Raw genomic sequence first — 18655 nt, 5'->3', positions numbered from 1 at the left:
AGTGAAGGAATGTGAAGTACCTAAGGAAAGTTTAGCCCATTTTGAAATGCCTCATATTCCTGACAATATTTCATGCTATCATTCAGTAGGTTTCTTGGAACATTCTTGTTCTTATCACAGACAGTTCTCAAAACACTGAAACTCCTACATTTCTATCTCTCAAAATGCAGAAAATTTAGGGAGAATTTTTTGAACTTTTTGAACACTTCTAAACTAATTTCATTCCCCCCCCCATGAACCAATAATCTGTTTAATAAGGAAGTATGAAAAGATCTCTGCATGCAGTCATATACCTAAAAGTATGCATCCTTTGGTCCATAAGGATCCCAACAAAACCTATCACTAACTCCTTCTTAAAACCACTTGCAAGAAAACTTTACAGGAGCAAAGCAAAAAAATTTCTAAGCTCTCTTCTCTCCCTCTTTAGGAGAGTGAGTGTGCAATAATTCCATAAATCACTGCCTCTACCAGAAGCTCTCATTCTACCTGGAATCTGGCTGGTGTATAGTAGACTTTACTCAGAATTCTCTCTTTCCAGATTTTCATGCCCTCCTTGCAGGCCTACCTCACAGCTTGAGAACCACTGAATTCACATAAAGTCTTCTGGCTGCAATCCAGAAACAGCCTGCTTTTGTTCAGATTCAGAGAAATTAAAGACACTGTAAAAAGCAAGGATGCATATACTGTAAATAGAAATTGATATTTTTCATTTACCATGGGTACATTATACAAGCTTATTAGTTCAAACACAAAAATGTTATCTGCAGCCTATAGATACTTTGTATGGCAGACAACTGGTTTTACTTCAAAGAACATATTAGGCTGAGGGGAACTATGGAATACTACTGGTCAGATCTCTGCAGTGCCTGGGATCTAAGACTACCACTTCTTTTTGCTAGGAATAGTGCCAGAGAAACCCATGCACAAGTCAAAAATGAAGGACATGCTTTCTTACATTGGAACTAGAAGCAGATATTGTAGTTCCTTGTTCTTATCTATCCTTTATTTTACACAAAATAGTCTGCCTTTCAAAAGCTCAGCATTCAAGAATTAGCATGCAAGGAGGAACACCCACAATGTAGCTGTCTCAGCTAAGATAATATACTTACAGCTGCTGCTCCATGACTTTAGCAGGGATTTAATGTTAATTTCAAAAAGCACAGAATCCTGTAGGCTCAACATCATGTTTCAGGGAGTAGCTGCAGCAGCAGCTACAATTTTGTAGGTATGGCTTGTCTAACGGTCATCCCTTTTTTGCTCACAGGCAACAGAGTTTTGGCCCACAGCATCAGTGCTTCATTACCATGCAGTCTCCGAGTGACGCACAACTATAGTAGAAATGCTGCTGAATGCAGATGAACTCTCCAGTAAGGAAAATAAAGCTTATACGCTTGTCATACCCATACCCTGAAGGGCATCCTCTTATTTCCCAGTGCTGGAACACATCAATCCTGAATGCGAGAAACAAAAATAGAAGAAAGCCATTTGACTCAGGGCTTTTAGTCAGTCACCTTGTTGTTAGCAAAACACACAAGGGTGGGAGTTTGAATTTCAGACTGCAATTTATTGCAGCAGCAACTCTAATTGGTACTAGAATAAAAAATGAATGGAGAAAAGAGAACCTTGTCTGTTCCAAAATGTACTAGGAATCCAACTTCAGAATTGCTTTTCTTTGGCTTATTGTTAAACAATGCATTATTTCCATAGCTCCATACAGCCAGTCAATAAGCAACTACTTCTCAGAATGCTTGCAAGGATGCAGAGTACATCGTCCTACTTAATCTATTGGAGATAATGCTGGGTAATGGAAGGGGAGGAGCAATGTATCTGTAGCTATCAACTTTCTAATACAACTCAATTTAATGTTTCTTCTTGACTTTCAGTCATATTGACTAATGCATTACTTCCCCAATAGTGTCGACCTAGGAAAGGAAATATACTCGTGCAAGCAATTTGCTGCCACAGAACAAATAAACTTTTAGCATTACTTTGACCCCATACGAAGATGACTTAAAAGTTCTGAAACAAGGTCTTAAAACAGAAAGTCATGATTTCATTTGGTTCCTAGTCTGCAAGATACAATCAGACTGTATTTTTAAGCAGCCTGTCACCCATAAAACTAAGGCTGTAATTTAAATATTTATCTGGGAGTAAGCTTCATTGAACAAATGAACTTACTTTCAAGTAAACACGTACAGGATTCTTTCCAGACAATGCATGTTTTAAAGAAATCTTAGCACTGAGGTGTGTTGAGACACATGAGTGGCATGTGGTAATTGAGGGGTACAACTTATTCAGGAAGGGGCAGGTGAGTGACACTATACATCAGTGATTTTCAACCTTTTTCATCTCATGGCACACCGACAAGGCATTAAAATTGTCAAGGCACACTATCAGTTTTTTGACAACTGAAAAGGCACACCACACTGACAGCAAGGGCTCACATCCTCAGTGGTCCTATTAACAAATGATCACTCCCCAAACTCCTGTGGCACACCTGCAGACCATCCATGGCACGCCAGTGTGCCACAGCACAGTGGTTGAAAATGGCTGCTGTACATTAACGAAATTTGCATCTACAAAGGAATCCATGAAGATAACAAGGAAAGGTTGGATGAGAGTGATGAGGGGGAAAAGTGACAGCAATGTAACTGAGGGAGTATGTTACAGGTCACTGAATGAGAATAATATCTGCCTAGAGCAAATGCCAAGTTCCCAAACAGGAGATGTGGCAATAGCGGGAGACATCAACTACCCAGATATGTTGAGAAACATACTTCACCAAGAGTGAGCTATCTAATAAATTCTTGACATGCTTCAATGACAGATTGTTGTTTCAGAAAGTAGAAGAGGAAACCTGGCAATGAGCTATTTTAGACACCATCTTCACCAGTAAAAAGGAACTGGCTGATGAGGTGAAGGCAGAGGAAAACTTAGGAGCAACTGGCCACATCCTTCTTGGGTTCACAATACAGAGATGGAGAAAACCAAGTTGAGCTGAACATGTACCCTACATATTAGGAAAAAGGACTTTGGAAAGATGAGAGAAATATTGTACTGGGCAAAATCCCTCAAGGAGAAGGAAGCTCTGGATGGATAGGAGGTTCTTAAACTGAAAACAATCTCAAAACAATGAAAGGGAGAAGTGCCTAAGGCTGCAATCTTATCTACACTTACCTGAGAGTAAGCCCCTCTCACTTTAATGGGATTTACTCAGAGCAGGGGTGGGCAAACTTTCAACTTTAGGGATCCTGGACCTTTAACAACTGTGTAAGAGAGAGAATTTTAGTAGGTACAGCTTTCAATAGGTGCACCTGCTGAAATTCCTGCTTCAATACAATTGCTAAAGGTCCAGGATCCATAAAGTTGAAAGTTTGCCCACCCCTGATTTAGAGGATTGGGCTCTAAAGAAACTAGACTTGCTCTACAAGCCACCCAGCTACCACTGAGGAGTTGGGACATGTATAGGAGGGGCAAACCAACAAAGATGAATATAGGCATATAGCTGTTAAGTGTAAGGAGGGAGTCAGGAGGGCTAAAGGTAACAATGAGCTTGAGAGGGGAGTGAGGAAAAACAAAAAATTGGGCTTTATTAAGTTTGGTGTAGGAGGAAGAACAAGAAACATAAGAACCGCACTCCTGGATCAGGCCAAAGGCCCCAGTGGCATAGCTAAGGGGGTGCACCAGGCATCAAGCTTTAGGGGGGCAACAAGTTGAGCTTGACACTAGTGGCCAAAATTGTGAAAACCTTGGTATGTATGAATAATACCATCATGTTATATATCATTGGAAAGGTAATTTAATGCTGAATGCAATGAAACAAACTGCATTGGAATATCTGTATTCTATCAAATGTTATGACCAATTAACCAGAAAACAAAAACACAACAGCCTTATGGACCCAAAAGTAGATTTTCTTAACTCAAAACTGACCTATGAGACTGACTGATCTAAGAGCCAATGACATGTTATTATGTTATTGACATGTTGCAATGACGTTTTATCATGATACAGCATGAAACCAATAAGGTGTTAATATGAGTCAGCTCTCATTTCCATGTATCATAATACAGTTACCCCTATTAACTGGGTAAAAAGGCACTTTCTCAAGTGGTGCTCCTCTTATGTTAAGCGGGGGGGGGGGGGGGAGGATAACCATCCATCCCAGCAGTGTATCAAACCAATTAAGGGCACGCTTTTTATTTACTTAATTTTGATTTTTGTCTGGGGGTGCTACAAGCCTTCTTTGACCCCCAGGTAGCAGATAGATGCCTTAGCTATGCCACTGACTGGGGTGAGGCAGCAGAGCAAGTGGGTGGTGAGCTGGTGGAGGGAGGAGATGGGTTCCTCCCAATTTTCATTTTTTAAAAGCCCATACATGATGTCACTTCTGTTTGTGACATCACTTCCGGGGCAACATTTTGAGATTTGCACTGGGTTACACAATCTTTGGCTTCACCACTGAAGGGCCCATCTAATTCAGATTCCTGTACCTCACAGTGGCCCACCAGATGTCTCTGGGAGCACAGAAGACAACTAAATATGTATATCCTGTTGTCACTCCCTTCTGTGTTGATGAAACCTGTGGGTCGTGGGCCCTCTAATTCTTTGGAGGTAATGGGAGCTGTGCCCCCATCAGCTGACTGGGTGAGTCATGCACCCTGCCACCCAGCTAGTTGATTGGGATGTGTTCCATCTCCCGGCTGGTAGGCAGAGCTGTGTATGCTACTGCTGAGGTCCTTCAGAGGGCCAGGGAAGTCCCCCTCGGCCCTACAAAGGCCTTTAAACATCACTTCTAGTTTTTATGATAAACCAAAAGTGACCTTCTAAGGCCCACAGAGGGGACTCTTCAGAGATGGCTAGAGCACAGCTCCAATCGCATCTGGAGAGCCCATTTCAGGTCAGCCCCACAAGTTGGGACCCACAGATAGTGATATCCACAGATAAAATGGGCCCTCTGTATAGCTACATTTCAGTAGGGATTTAACAAAGGTTACGAACGACATCCCAGTGGACAAGCTGGTAGGAGAAGCCCAGAGAAGCAAAAAAGCCACTTCAGGGTTCCCTTGGGAAACTGGAAGTAACATTTTTCACCATATTAAGCATTTCTGAGGCCCCAGGAAGCCCACTTCCCTGGGCCTCAGAATGACTTATATGGTGAAAAATGTCACTTCTGGTTTCTCTTCAGCAACCGAAAATGGCTTTTTTTTGCCTCTCCGGGTCATTCTGAAGCCCACAGAGGCAGTGGGTGAACACGTGCTGGTTCTGCAGGTTTCAGAAAGTCCTCCAGAGGGGACCAAAGCACAGCTCCAGTTCCGATCAGAGGGAAAAAGAGGAAGAAAATTACAGATTTGATTATTCATCATTTTCAGTACCAGCAAGGGGTCTGAGAACGAATCCCTCGCAGATACTGATGCGCCACCTGCAATCGACACTCAGGTCTAAATGCTATTCTCTGAGAAAACTCTATAAACTGATAGCTTTACAATTTATTCATTTATTTTTTATTTATTTACTGTATTTCTACCCCACCTTTCTCCCTGAAAGGTCCTAAGGCGGCTTACAACAAAACTCAGAGTACAAAAACATAAACCACAGTTAAAAAAAAATTAAAACATTAAAACTACCACAAAAAATGTGCTAAAATAGTAATCAGACATTGAAACAATAAAAAGAGCATCAGCAGAAATTTTATAAAACCCCAAGCCTGTAAAAACCAGATGTTAAAAGATGTCAACAGATGCTCAAAAGGCCGAGAACTCAGAAGGCTTGTCTAAAAAGAAATATTTTCAGGCCATACCAGAATGTTTCCAATGAAGGAGCAGTTCGTAGATCAAGTGGGAATGAGTTCGATAACACTGGTCCCACTTCTGAGAAAGCCCTATTTCTTGCCGCCACCCCACGCACCTTCCTGGGCGGTGGTATTTGTAAGAGGGCCTTCTCTGATGATTAAGGGAATGAGCTGGACTATATAGAATAGCTTAGATATTCTGACCCCAAGCTGTATAGGGCTTTAAAGGTCAAAACCAGCACCTTGAATTGGGACTGAAAACAAAAGGCAGCCATTCTGTATATGACATAAAATAATCTTAGCACATCTTTCAAGAAATCTCCATTCTCAGCAGTCTGTATTCAGATGCCACCATTGGATGCAACCATTCAGATGAATGATTTCGATTAATTTTTTCCTAAATGACCTCCTCAAAGAAACACTTTTTCCCTTGGGGCAAATCTTAATACCAACTTCACACTGTAACAAAACATTTACTAATGGTGCCAAAAATTAAGTCTAAGTTAATCTACCTCATATTCCTTTCAGCAAACCATGGCTGAGTTCCTGCTTCCCTAAGACTGAATCCCACAATGCACCAGTAAAATGTAAAAGGCAGAGTTATGAGAGATTGGAAGACACAGAAGTGTCCATGTCAGAGCAACTGACTCCACATAGCAGCCATGATAAAGATTATGTGAAGCTACTCAGAATATAGATACAAGAATACCAACAGCACTACTGCTGTTTTAATAACAGAAGTAACTTATGGGAACAATACAGTATATTAAAGTTTTAAAAATTTACTAGAGTCTATTAAGGAAGTCCATCATCGAGGTACAAGTTCAGGCCTGGAGTGGAGCTCAAAACATTAGCCACAGTTATTTCATCAGTTCATTTTGAATTTCACAACTGAGATAAGTATTCGCTTTATATAAAAGGGAAAAAAGTCAGACTAAGTAGAATGTGAATGGTTAAAATACTTCTAAATACATACATTCATAATGCCTGACATAATATTTTATTGATAGACCACTTCATCCCTAAACAGCCTTATCCCAAAACACAATTCAAATACGCAGCTGTTAGGATATATTGCCCTAACTGAAAACGCCATTTGGCTATAAATGCAATTATAGCACTACACATTGTAAAAGGCACAAACCTTCCACAATAACCCGCACACCAGTACTGTATAAGTAATCCTGAACTTCCAACGTGCAAAAAGTTCTGGCAGCCCCTGCAGTTAGTATTTGTGTGTAAAAATGACAGTTTATCAACTATTTGCTACTTATTTGGGTTAAATTTGTTATTTAGAGGTTAGTATTGCTTCCCATGGAGAGGGAAAAGTTAGGAATAAGCTGTTGCAATATCTGTAGCACAGACCACGCTGTACATTCACATGAAGGTACAGTATTTTGTTAAGTCCTCCACTTATTCATATCCTTATAGGTAGTATCCAGAATACTTTGCTCCAGAGAAAAAGCAACTCTGGAAGCTACCCTAAGACAATGCTTTTTTTTGCATACTTTTTATTATCTCTTTGTGCTCAATCTGTAGTGCAACATTAGTGATGACCCAACCAATACAATGACTATATTTTAAGCAGAAACCAGGAACAAAGAAAGACACAAACCAATCTACAAAACTGTAATATATTGAAAGCATCTACAAACTAACACAACATGCTTTGATTTCCCCTAGTCTCCTACTCTTTATTTAAGTCTTTCAAGATACAGATAGTTTTGAACATTTTTCAAGATCATAGAAAAATAATTTCTCTACAAATTTCAGATCAACTAATAATTTCTATAGGTCATTTGGTTCACATGTGTGTGCAGATACTTCTCAGAGATTAATGTGTATTTTAACAGAAGCTGTATTAACTTAAGAAGTATACAAGTTCTTCAGTAGCTGGTCCAACATTAAAAAAAACTAAAAGAAAATGCTCTATCAACCTTCTACTTAAAAATCCAAATTATAAACAAGTCAACCAATACAAGTTTAGGTATTGAAGATTTGCTAACGCCACAAAAGAAAAAGCTGCACAGATATCTCCCTTTCATTGCAAAGCTTTCCTATCGGAATGCCTGTGTTATTTCTTTTACTACTGTTCAGGTTCTACATTCACTGACAAAAGCGGTTCTTCACTAATACTTCCTTCAGTAAGCACAGTTCAAAAGCCTGAAAACGTTTATAAGACAATCAACAAATTCTCACTGATCAATAAGCCACTCATATATAGATCAAACAGGCATACAAGTAATGCAGATATGATCACAGCTCCAACTACTTCCTCCCATTAATGCCCTTTTTGTAGAGATCCATGTCCCATTTTATTCAATACCTGTGTCAGACCCCAGTCTTCTACTGACATCCCAATGGTAATTCAGCAGTTCCCTACTGTGTGCTATAGGAGTACTTCATTCCATTATCAGGATACAAAAATAGAAATAAGCAGATAATTTAAAGAGGATTCAGCTGCTGTCTACTATTGTAAAAAGCATGATTGTAGGAGACTACAGATTTGTATTTCATGAGTGAATACCTCACACAATTCTGTGACATTAATAATGCCAACTGATTTGAGAAAATTTCTAATGACATAGCCAGTTGGCAGCATTTAAACAGTCCAAACAGGGAATTAATATTCCACTGCGGAATTAGAGTAGCCTATGCCTGTTCTCAACTGCTCAACTAGCTAGAATGCATCCAAGCACAAATGTTAAAGGCCTCCCTTTCACTTTCACTGCTGAAGATTGCCACTTGCAGTCTAATCAGGTCACAACAGTACAGTAGCATTACTTACTGTAGATACTCTCTTATAAGGCAAGAAATTTCTACCAATAAATGAAAGCATATTTTACTTTGTCTTATCTGTGGGTCACTCAGGGGTAAGGGCTGTTCCAGAGCATCTCAGCCGCCAGGAGAAGCCTGGAGGAGCTTTAGTAGTGCCTGCAGAGGGTCTGCAAAGCCTCTGAGGAACATTTTGAGTGACTGCAGACAGCTTATGAACACACAGCTTTGTTTACATTTTGAAATTCCATTGTAGAGTCTTCTGAGCAGGCAAGGGAAACCAGCAAAGTGCAGCAGGAAGTGCCAAAATTTATCTGAATGCTGCAAAGTCCTTCCAGAGGCTGCAGGGACCTTTAGAATGGCACCCACAACCAGCACAGACCCCTTTAAAATGACTGGGGGAAGCTTCCACTGGTCATTTTAAAGGGGTTCACGCTGGTCACAGGAGCCATTCTGAAGGTTCCTGCAGCCTCCAGAAGGTTTCTGAATAGTGGATAATGAGAACAGGGGTGCATATAATGACAGAAAGTAGCGATTCTGCCCCTCGCAGATAAATGAATTCACAAATAGTGAATTCACATATAAAGAGGACTGTAACACTCATCTTCCTTCACTGTTGAGTGATGTTTCATTTCTATCACTTCCAACACTTGCTTCTTGAATGTTCTTCTTAAAATGAAAAAAGTACAGTCAGCTCTCGATGAAATGAAGTCTTAATTTGCATATTTCTGAAATAGCACAATTTGCAAATTAATACCAGAAGTCAAATTTATGCTGGTAATTTTCAAAACATAGTCAATTAGCCACTAATTAGTTGCTAACAAATAACTCCATTAGATGCTGGCAGCTTGGGAGGGGTTTCTTTTTAATATTCTGGCTTTAGAGGATAGAGAAACAAAGAAAATGCATTCACAGAGCTGCCCCTTACCACTTTCCCTGTTCCCATATTGGCATCTTTGTTTTCCTCATACTTTATCAGCCATAGACACCAATAGCCGTTCCCAGAAGCCTCCTTTCTCAACCCTCTCTCCATGACACCTGGAGCAAGCAGTGGTCACCAGTTGTCAGTATGAGCATTAAATTGCTTTTCTCTTTACAATGAATTATTTCAACTGACATTAGTATCTATCAGTCAATGTGAGTGCTAGATGACTTTCCCCTAATCCACATCAATTTCATTGTTTCCCAAGGGGAAAAGGGGCTTTAAGCAATTTCAATATATGCACCATTTTCTAGGAGTGTAACTCTTGAGTAAATCGAGAGCTTCCTGTATACTTTTTAGATGTTCTCTTAAATACTTAAGAGCCCAATCCTATGCATATCTACTCGGAAGTAAATCCCATTATAGTCAATGGAGCTTACTTCCTGGAAAGGTGGATAGGACTGCAGCTTAATGTTACTATGAGTGCAATACTAAAGTGTTCAATCAGCGCTAGTTCTTTGTGCCAGCCTGGGAGTGGCTACATTTGCAGCTACTCTGATGTTGGGGAGGTCAACACAAGGACACGCACCAGCTTCCTCGTACCATATCTCCACCGGACAGGAGTAAGTTTGCACCAGCCTGGGGCAGCTGACATTCGGGGTTGGGGAAAGCAGGAAGCATTTCGGGGTGGGTAGTGGGTGAGCCAGGCACAGGAGGAGGCTGGGTCTAGCCTCCAGCTCTTAGGCCAAATCCCAACCCCATCCCCTCCCGAGCAGCCTGGTATTACACGAGGCTTATCTGCGTCAGCAATTTCACAGGCACAGATCTGGGTAGCCCCATTGCAATGGCTGGGCCATTACTTGGGATAATGGGACATAGGTCCACTTACTCCAAGTAGCACTCCTTTCACCTCCTAACCTGCACTGGATATGGTGCAAGCCAGCTGGCCTGCCTATTCCAGCACAGATTAGGACCAAGTTGCCCATCGATCAAGCAATCTGAAAAATGTTCCCTGCAAGCACTTCCATGCCGTTATTAGATGACAGTTCAAGAACAAAAAAGGGCATGTTTACTCCAAATTAGCCAGAAAGGCTGTTTCAGCATATTAAACATACATTGTAAAAAATCAGTAATGAGATTCATGAAAAGTCACAAATGTTGCCTACAATACTGAACAGTAAATATCTCCCAACTCTAATTTTAACCATGTTTGTGAGTTTTTAAGCTGTACCAAACAAACTGAAAGAGTAACCACACCCATGCAAAATAGTTCCTAATTCCCATTTAGGTGTCAAAACATTACAAGCATCTGCCTACTCCACTGGATAAAACTTCATATCTTCAAGGGAAGAGGGCAAGAAGAGAAAGTGACAGCAAATAGCAGGATAAAATGTTTCAAACTCAGCATAGCGACTATGACTAGGCAAGCCATAACACTGGAATTCAAATTAAAATATATAAGAAAGCATTATGAGCCCATTGTATCTAACATGAAAAGAATACATCTTCCACATTACTTATGCAACTTATTTTACAACTTTAGCCTAATAGTATGAAGCCGAATCAATTTCTGTATCCCTTCATCAGGATGTTACACATACTGTTCTTCCAGCATTACTGCAGGAGGTGCAGACACATCTTTCACAGTTAAATGCAATATTTTCACATTTTAATGAACCTCAGCTACATCCATGAATTGGACAATTTTTTAATTTCCCCTTTAACAGTACTAAACATCACACAGATCTTCATCTACAAATATCAGAAAACTGTTTTCAGCACTCTAGAGTATGATGTTGCAACAGAAAAAGTCTTAGCAGTACAACACCACTGTCTGTTGGGGTTCTCTCTCTTCGTTTCTAAATAAGCAAGCCTTAAAACTTTCAAGAATTAAGAGTTATATAGATACATACTGTAAACAGGATGCACAACTTCAGCGTCATCTTCATCTATAGTTTGCCCTATGGAAAGTAGGCTGATGCGCCTCATTTTTAGCAACTTTGGAGAGTTTTCACAGGCAGTATTTCCAACATCCAAAGCTACATCTCCCAACATGACGGAAGGCACAACTTTTTTAAAAAAATCCATGCTCATGTTCGACCATTTCCCAACAGTGATCAGTCCTCAGTTTAGCTGCACCAAATGCAAGTCCAGGTGCTTGTGCAAACTTCCTTGAAGAAACACGAAAACCTACCCTGTTTGTGCCACTTTACATAATGATGTCATCCCACCCTGGGTGGTGCTCAAACACCAGCAAGGCAGCTGCTCATTGAGAAGTTTCAAAAAGACATTCATTTTACTGGCTGAAGCTGATTAGAACAATTAGAAATAATCCCAGATTATTTCAGGCTTTTAACATACAAATTAATAAATTTAGAAAAGTTAGATGTAAAGAAGTATTAATAAGCCATATGCATGCAGATATAGACGCATTTCTATCCTTGTTTGAAGTTTTAGCTTTACCACATACTGGGAGGGGTGTGCATCTGCACTCAACGATAACAGTTATCACTCTGAAAAGTTTACTAACCCTGAAAACAGAGTTATCACAGTTTCCAATACTACATGCTCTGTATCAGTTTAGTTTGGGGCACAACTGTACAGCAATGTGTTTTTTTTTCTTTTATACACCCATATTAGTGAACAGCAGTTTAAATTGCAACATCGTGTACTAAAGAGAAACATGAACCATGTATTTCTTTCCCCTGCCCCAAACACTTTCAGGAACTACATATACACAGTTCTTATTTTTATACTTTTCTCAAAATGTACAAAACAGCATTAGACCAGAATAGTAACAATCAGCCAGAAGAGGCATAGGAGACTTGTCAACCAGTCAGAATTTCTGAAGAATTCTCATTATTGTCTGCCTACTGGAAAGGGAAGCACCTGGTAAACCAATTAGCTTGATCTATGATTTTAAAGAGTCGGTATTTTCAGCTGTTGGAAGAACAGAAGCCAGTTCCATTACCACAACAAATAAACAATCCAAATTTTACAAACATGCACACTGAATTGTGTCATTTCACATGGGATTTCTTTTTACAGTGCTATTCCCCTCAATCACCACCATCGTTTGCTATTATAATCCTGTTCTTTTTCAGTCCTATTCTTTCATCTCTTCCTCTGAGAAAAGGATAGACTCCAGCTTAGAGATACAGTGGTGCCTCGCATAAAGAAATTGATCCGTTCCGCAACTCCTTTCGTTATGCGAGTTTTTCGTTTTGCGAAGCGCGTTTTCCCATAGGAATGCATTGAAATTTAATTAATGCGCTCCTATGGGCAAGAAAAGTCAGAACAAAGTCAAATTTGGTTTACAAAGTGTTTATTAAGTGCTCTTTAAAGGCATACATACTGTACAGAGGATTTCAAAAACAGGGGGATGCTGAGTGGGGAGCTTGAAGGCTGTAATCCTGTGCACACTTTCTTGGGAGTAAGCACAATGGGACTTACTTCTGAGGAGACACGCACAGGATTGTGCTCTAAGCTGGGGAGGACAGAGCAGCTGCACTCAATTGCTTGCTTCCCCCTCCCCCCATGCAAAATGTTTGTCTTTATACTTTGGAGTCCTTTAGATACAGGCAATGCCCACATTACCTGCTATAAGCATATGACCTGGTTCCTTTAAAACACTATTAGAGATTATGTGAGGCAGTACAAAATGATTGTGATGATGGATCCTTGAGGATTGGTTGGTCTCGGTTTCGGTCTCAATGGAGGTCTCAATGGATGTCAACAAATACGCATAGGAATCAAATGTAACCTGGATGTTTATAGCCAGTGGTCTCATTTTCCCAATAGGTTGCTGCAACTGTAATTCTTAGCAATATTTTCATATTTCCCAACTAGGAACTCCTTGTACATCTAAACAGATCTGCAAGGTTGCTGTATTAACAGCAGCATTTACAAGCATGCAAGCAATAAGACTGCATAATACTCCTTGTTTCATATAACATGTACACTTTGTACACATCCCATTCACACCATATTGACACACATGCAGATACGGAGTGTGCATATGAATATTACACATTACAGTTACAGCCAGAACACAATGAACTGAATTTGCAAGGGCTGAGTGGACTAGGTGGGCTGAATTTTGAGATAAACACCATCACACAGCAAGACGAATCATTCTATCTACCTTTTTTTTTTAAAGGCCAATACCTGTACTAATGTTATAAAGACTGATGTGAGTTTGCAAGGTGAAAAATGCTACTTAAATCTACATTTGGCAATTTTGAAATGCACAGGTTAAGATACCTTTATATGTGTGAGTATGCTATACTTAGAACACATTTAAGCAAAGATTCCATATCAGTCTAAAGTTATTAATCTCCCACAATTTTGTGTAGAGAAATTCAGAGACTAAAAGCATTTATAATAACAATGCAAAGTTCTATCCATTTAAGATACAAAGATATTCACAATATCTACCCACAATGTTCACATTTTCTTACCTATATTACATATTGCCCTTTGCTTGCACAAATACAGATACAAGCCAGCATATATTCATACAAGTTATTCTTTTAATTTCAAATGTCTTCCACAAGCATCTAACTATCACCGTCTCTCTTGCTCACTTTAATAAAATCCAAAGTAGTTAAGGAGTCTCCATATACACATATCATGCATTTGAGTTCACAGTCAATCACTATCCAGTCAGAAGTTATTGTTTAACTCAGCTATTTTCAACCACTGTGCCGTGGCACACTGGTGTGTGTGAATGGACCCCAGGTGTGCCACGAGGGTTTGGTGGAAGGTCATTTATTAATAGGAATATTGGGGATATGAGCCCCCCAACAACAGTAAGGTGTGCCTTGTCAATTGTCCAAAAACTGGTGTGCCTTGACAATTTTAGTACCTTTTCAGTGTGCCATGAGATGAAAAAAGGTGGAAAATCACTGGTTTAACTGATAACAGTTCTCTACTATTCATGTGGCTCAATGGTGTAGCTAATGATCCTGTTGCCCGGTGCAGAGCTCAAGAAGATGCCCCGGAAGTGACGTCACTCCTAGGTTTTTATTTCACACCTACTTTAAAAAAAAAAACTGAATAAAAAGTTGGTCACATGGCTCAAGCTGCTTGCTGCCTCACCCCAGCACCAGCTCCCTCCTACTCACCCCCAAGCTGCTGCCACTTCTCCAAAGGAAGGGATTGCTCCCCACATCTGTTCCCTCTGAGGTCTTACACTGGCTGCTGCAGCCCCTCCAGGCTCATTGGACTGGGGGGAAAGCAGTCCCCCCCCCGCCAAGTGGCCGTTTTGTTTGGTGGGCACAGCTCCAGTCCCGCAGCTGCCTTGCTGAGGGGAGGAAAGGAGGCTGTGAAGAAGCCACCAGCCCACTCTGGCTCACAGTGGCTGGGGAGGAAGGAGAACTCAGGCAGGCAGGCGAAAGGAAGCCGCACCAACTGACTGAGGCACCAATTCTATCTGCACTCACCTGGGAGTAAGCCCCATTGACTATCATGGGGCCTACTTCTGAGTAGAGGTGCCTAGGACTTGGCTCCGAGGCTGCAATCCTCCCCACACTTTCCTGGGAGTAAGCCCTATTGACTATCATGGGGCTTACTTTTGAGTAGACAGGCATAGGTTTGGCTCAGTGAGTGAAAGAAAAGCTTCCTTGCTCACACTGGTTGGGGGAAGGAGGACTTGGGGCAGGCAGCAGGAGGAAGCTGGGCCTGACAGGCTCCCATCCTCTCCAAACCTTCCCGGGAGGAAGCCCCCTTGGACACAATAGAATTTACTTCTGAGTAGACATCCATAGGATTGTGCTCTGAGGCTACATGGGACACAGCAGCAATACACCTCCTCCTCCTTCCCTCCAGCTGCTGCCCGTAATGCTAAGCAGAGGTGCTTGGCAATCCCACCGGGGAAGCTCCCTTGCCCCAGCACTCACAGGTGGCTGTTAGTTCTTGGTGGGGGGCTGCAGAGCTCCCCCCACCAAGGCACCCCCCCATGAAACCCCCCCAGGTCTCAAGCACAAGGGAGCAGAGCTGCATCTGCTGTTGCCACCTCAACCCCCTTCCGGGCTTCGCCAAGGACCGGCTGCACTGCAGCTGGGAGGGAGCGGGGAAGCCATGCCGGAGCTGCCTTTGCTCACGCGCATGTGACTTGTATTTGGCTGCTGACCAATGTGCCTGGTGGGGCTGCAGCAGCCCAAGGTAACTCGCGTGCAACCCAATGTTGCCCCCCGCCCCTGATGTTGCCCCCTCCAGTAGCCGTAGTCCAGTGCATTTGCTACCCCCTGCATCTCCTTAGCTACGCTACTGATGAGGCTACTCCAGAAATGAACATTCACCAACATGTCTTCAAATTAGGAACATCAGGAAGTACAGGTTGTCCCTCGTTATCAACTGGGGTTCCGTTAAGGAACCCCTCATGGATAAAAAACAGTGGAAAAATTTACTGACCCACTTCGTTTTCTTGCCCCAGATTCATTGCTCCTAATAAGCTGATGCCTCAACATCCTAAGGGATTTGATTCTGGGACTCCCTGTAGGGGGGAGGAAAAGGTTGTCTCTTCAGACAATACACACATACCACACACACAATATTTCCTGTAGATCAGTGGTTCTCACATGTAGCACCGAGACCCACTTTTTAGAATGAGTATCTGTCAGGAAACACTGGAAGTGACATCATCAAGCAGGAAAATTTTTAACAATCCTAGAATGCAATCCTGCCCACACTTACCCAGGAGTAAGTCCCATTTACTATCATTGTTAAAAGAATACACATAGTAGCTTGCTAATAGTACAGGTCTGTAACATTTCCCCAAATGCAGTCACATACCATGATAGCATCAAGTCTAATATATTAAAAATATTGAAATGAAAGGGGACCCACCTGAAATTGGCTCACAACCCACCTAGTGGGTCCCAACCCACAGTCTGAGAAGCACTGCTGTAGATAAATAGAATGACACTAATTCTAAATAGACTTTTTAAATACAAGATTTTAAACTGTCCTTTTTATTCCCTCCAAATGCTTTCCATGTAAGATAATCTACAGTACTAGACACAGTTCCTGCGTATACTATACCGTGACTTGCAAGCCACATGCAGCTCTTTGACAAATGTGTGGCTCTCAAAAAAATGTTGGCAGAGTTCTTTTTTGCATCACAACTAAAAGGTAAAGAAGAAATTTTCAAGCTTAACGATTATTTACTGAGTATAAACTGAGAGTTCACTGGCTTAAAACATGATCATGCTGAGTGAATATATTTAAGAATTTAAATGCTTCTTAAAATATTGAGACTCTTGAACACCAGAAGTTTATCTTATCTGGTTCTTAGGTGAAACAAGTTTGGCCACCCTTGCTAGACAGCTCTCAAAGTCTGCTTCACATACTTCCTACAGCAGGGATGTCAAACTCATTTTGAACTGTGGACCAAATAGCATTCATGAGGCCTGCTCAGGGCCAGAAGTGACATTAAGTGGGACGTCATTATGCAAGAAGAGGCTAGAAATGAACCTGTGCCACTTCTCCATCAGCTGTTTTACTCCGCGTTTGCTTCATGATTCCCACCAGTCTACCTCTCCCAGTTAGTCCACTCCACTATCACAGTGTGCCGAGGTAGGTAATCCATCCATAGCGTCTATCTTCGTGGCACTGAAGAACCAACAAGGTGCTCTGGATCCTACCCCCTTCCACTCCCCTTCCCGCAACATACCTCACCGCTACCTAGAGCTCCTCCTTTGTTCCAGGTGGCATGTGGCCAGTGCTGGGCTCAGTGCCAACTCAGCGCAGTGTTGTGAGTGTGCCTTATGGCATGTTTGTGACACTTTGCACTCTTACATTTTACTTTTTTTTAATGCACTTACATTTATGTTGTACTCTGCTAGACAGAACTGAAAGTCTCTCTCTCTCTCTCTCTCTCTAGCGAGTGTCACATTTAAGGCCACATTTCCACTCACACAAGTACACACAAATACACTCACCTGATCAATCAATTGTGTGCACAATTGCAAATGCATGTGCTCACACACATTACCAAACATTAGTTTCCAGGAAACTGCCACCAAATTTCTAAAAATGTTAGCTTTTCTAAAGTTGCCTTGCATGAACTGATTTTTATTTGTATATTGCTTTTCAGACACCATTCACCAGCAGTGAATAGCCATATACATGTGACTAAAGGAATCCGTATAAATATTAATATATTTATAAGCATGAACTTTCAGTCCAACGTAAGCTGTAGTTCTGCACAGCTGTAGAGATATATAAAACTTCTTTATAATATCCAAGGCCACTTTCACATGTGCACATACATGCTCCATGTGTACACGTTGCTTTTGGATCAGAGATTATTTCTGCTAATGTGGTCCAAGATTTTGTGATCTAATGTGATCTTGGCAATTCAATGTTCCCCACCCATGGTCCCCAGTAAACATTTTCATGCCCCTTACAGCTGGACTGTAGCTCCACTCTTTTGTAGAGCATGTACTGCTTCAAAATCACATCAAGCTGATTCACGTCTTATAAAACTCAAGAACATCTACATTATAATTAAGCATATTCAGTTTGATATTTGAAGTATTTTTCTCTCTCATGTCATAAGACTTGCATAATTTAACAAAATGTTATTTTGATCTTCTCTCTGCAATTCTAACTTTACCCTCCCCCACTTCAGATGCAGAGCTGGGATATGCATTATGCTGATGATTATAATTACAGATTACAGTATGCCATCTGCTAAAAAGGGCTCTATAAAATGGTACAGAACTATAACAATCTCAGCTGAGCCTCACCTGCTAAAGATCTTGATCACTGTGCTGATAAAGCAATGTTCTTATCCATAGTCAGATTTGCCAACATGGTGCTGATCATACATTTTGAACAGGAACTGCAACTATATTCAGTGCATTAAGAATACTTCACAATTTCCATTCAGGAATTAAAAAGAAATTGCAATGTCATTTAGCCTAGTAAACTTAGGATAATAACATAACACAGCTTATGAGAAAATACAGAAAATCTCATGATTTTGCATTAAACAAACTGAAACTTCCTAACACATTTGATGACCCAAATATAACAACACATGACCATTATTGAAAGTTTTTTACACAAATTCTTTGTTCACCAAGTAAAGGAATGTTCCCATCCTATCTCCTTGTGCTAACTGCATTCTTAATCTTCTATTCTTAGCACTGCACTATTTG

At 41.0% G+C, this 18655-nt stretch overlaps 1 protein-coding gene across 4 annotated transcripts in view; it reads right to left on the bottom strand.

Moving 5' to 3' along the window:
• Window positions 1-18655, bottom strand: part of FRYL (FRY like transcription coactivator) — a 201887-nt gene that overhangs the window by 158460 nt on the left and 24772 nt on the right. For 2 of the 4 annotated variants that reach the window (XM_066632995.1, XM_066632996.1), the window contains exon 1: window positions 11402-11527. The exons of the other annotated variants lie outside the window; for them this stretch is intronic. In XM_066632995.1, coding sequence (XP_066489092.1) covers window positions 11402-11477 — 76 coding nt within the window. In that variant the 5' untranslated portion in view covers window positions 11478-11527. Of the gene's footprint in view, window positions 1-11401; window positions 11528-18655 lie in introns of those variants that run through there. 4 annotated transcript variants of the gene reach the window in all.

Source organism: Tiliqua scincoides, chromosome 6 (assembly GCF_035046505.1).
Source record: "Tiliqua scincoides isolate rTilSci1 chromosome 6, rTilSci1.hap2, whole genome shotgun sequence".
NCBI classification, from domain to species: Eukaryota; Metazoa; Chordata; class Lepidosauria; order Squamata; family Scincidae; genus Tiliqua; species Tiliqua scincoides.
The sequence above is the reverse complement of the archived record's forward strand: the minus strand, read 5'-3'. Positions and strand labels throughout refer to the sequence as shown.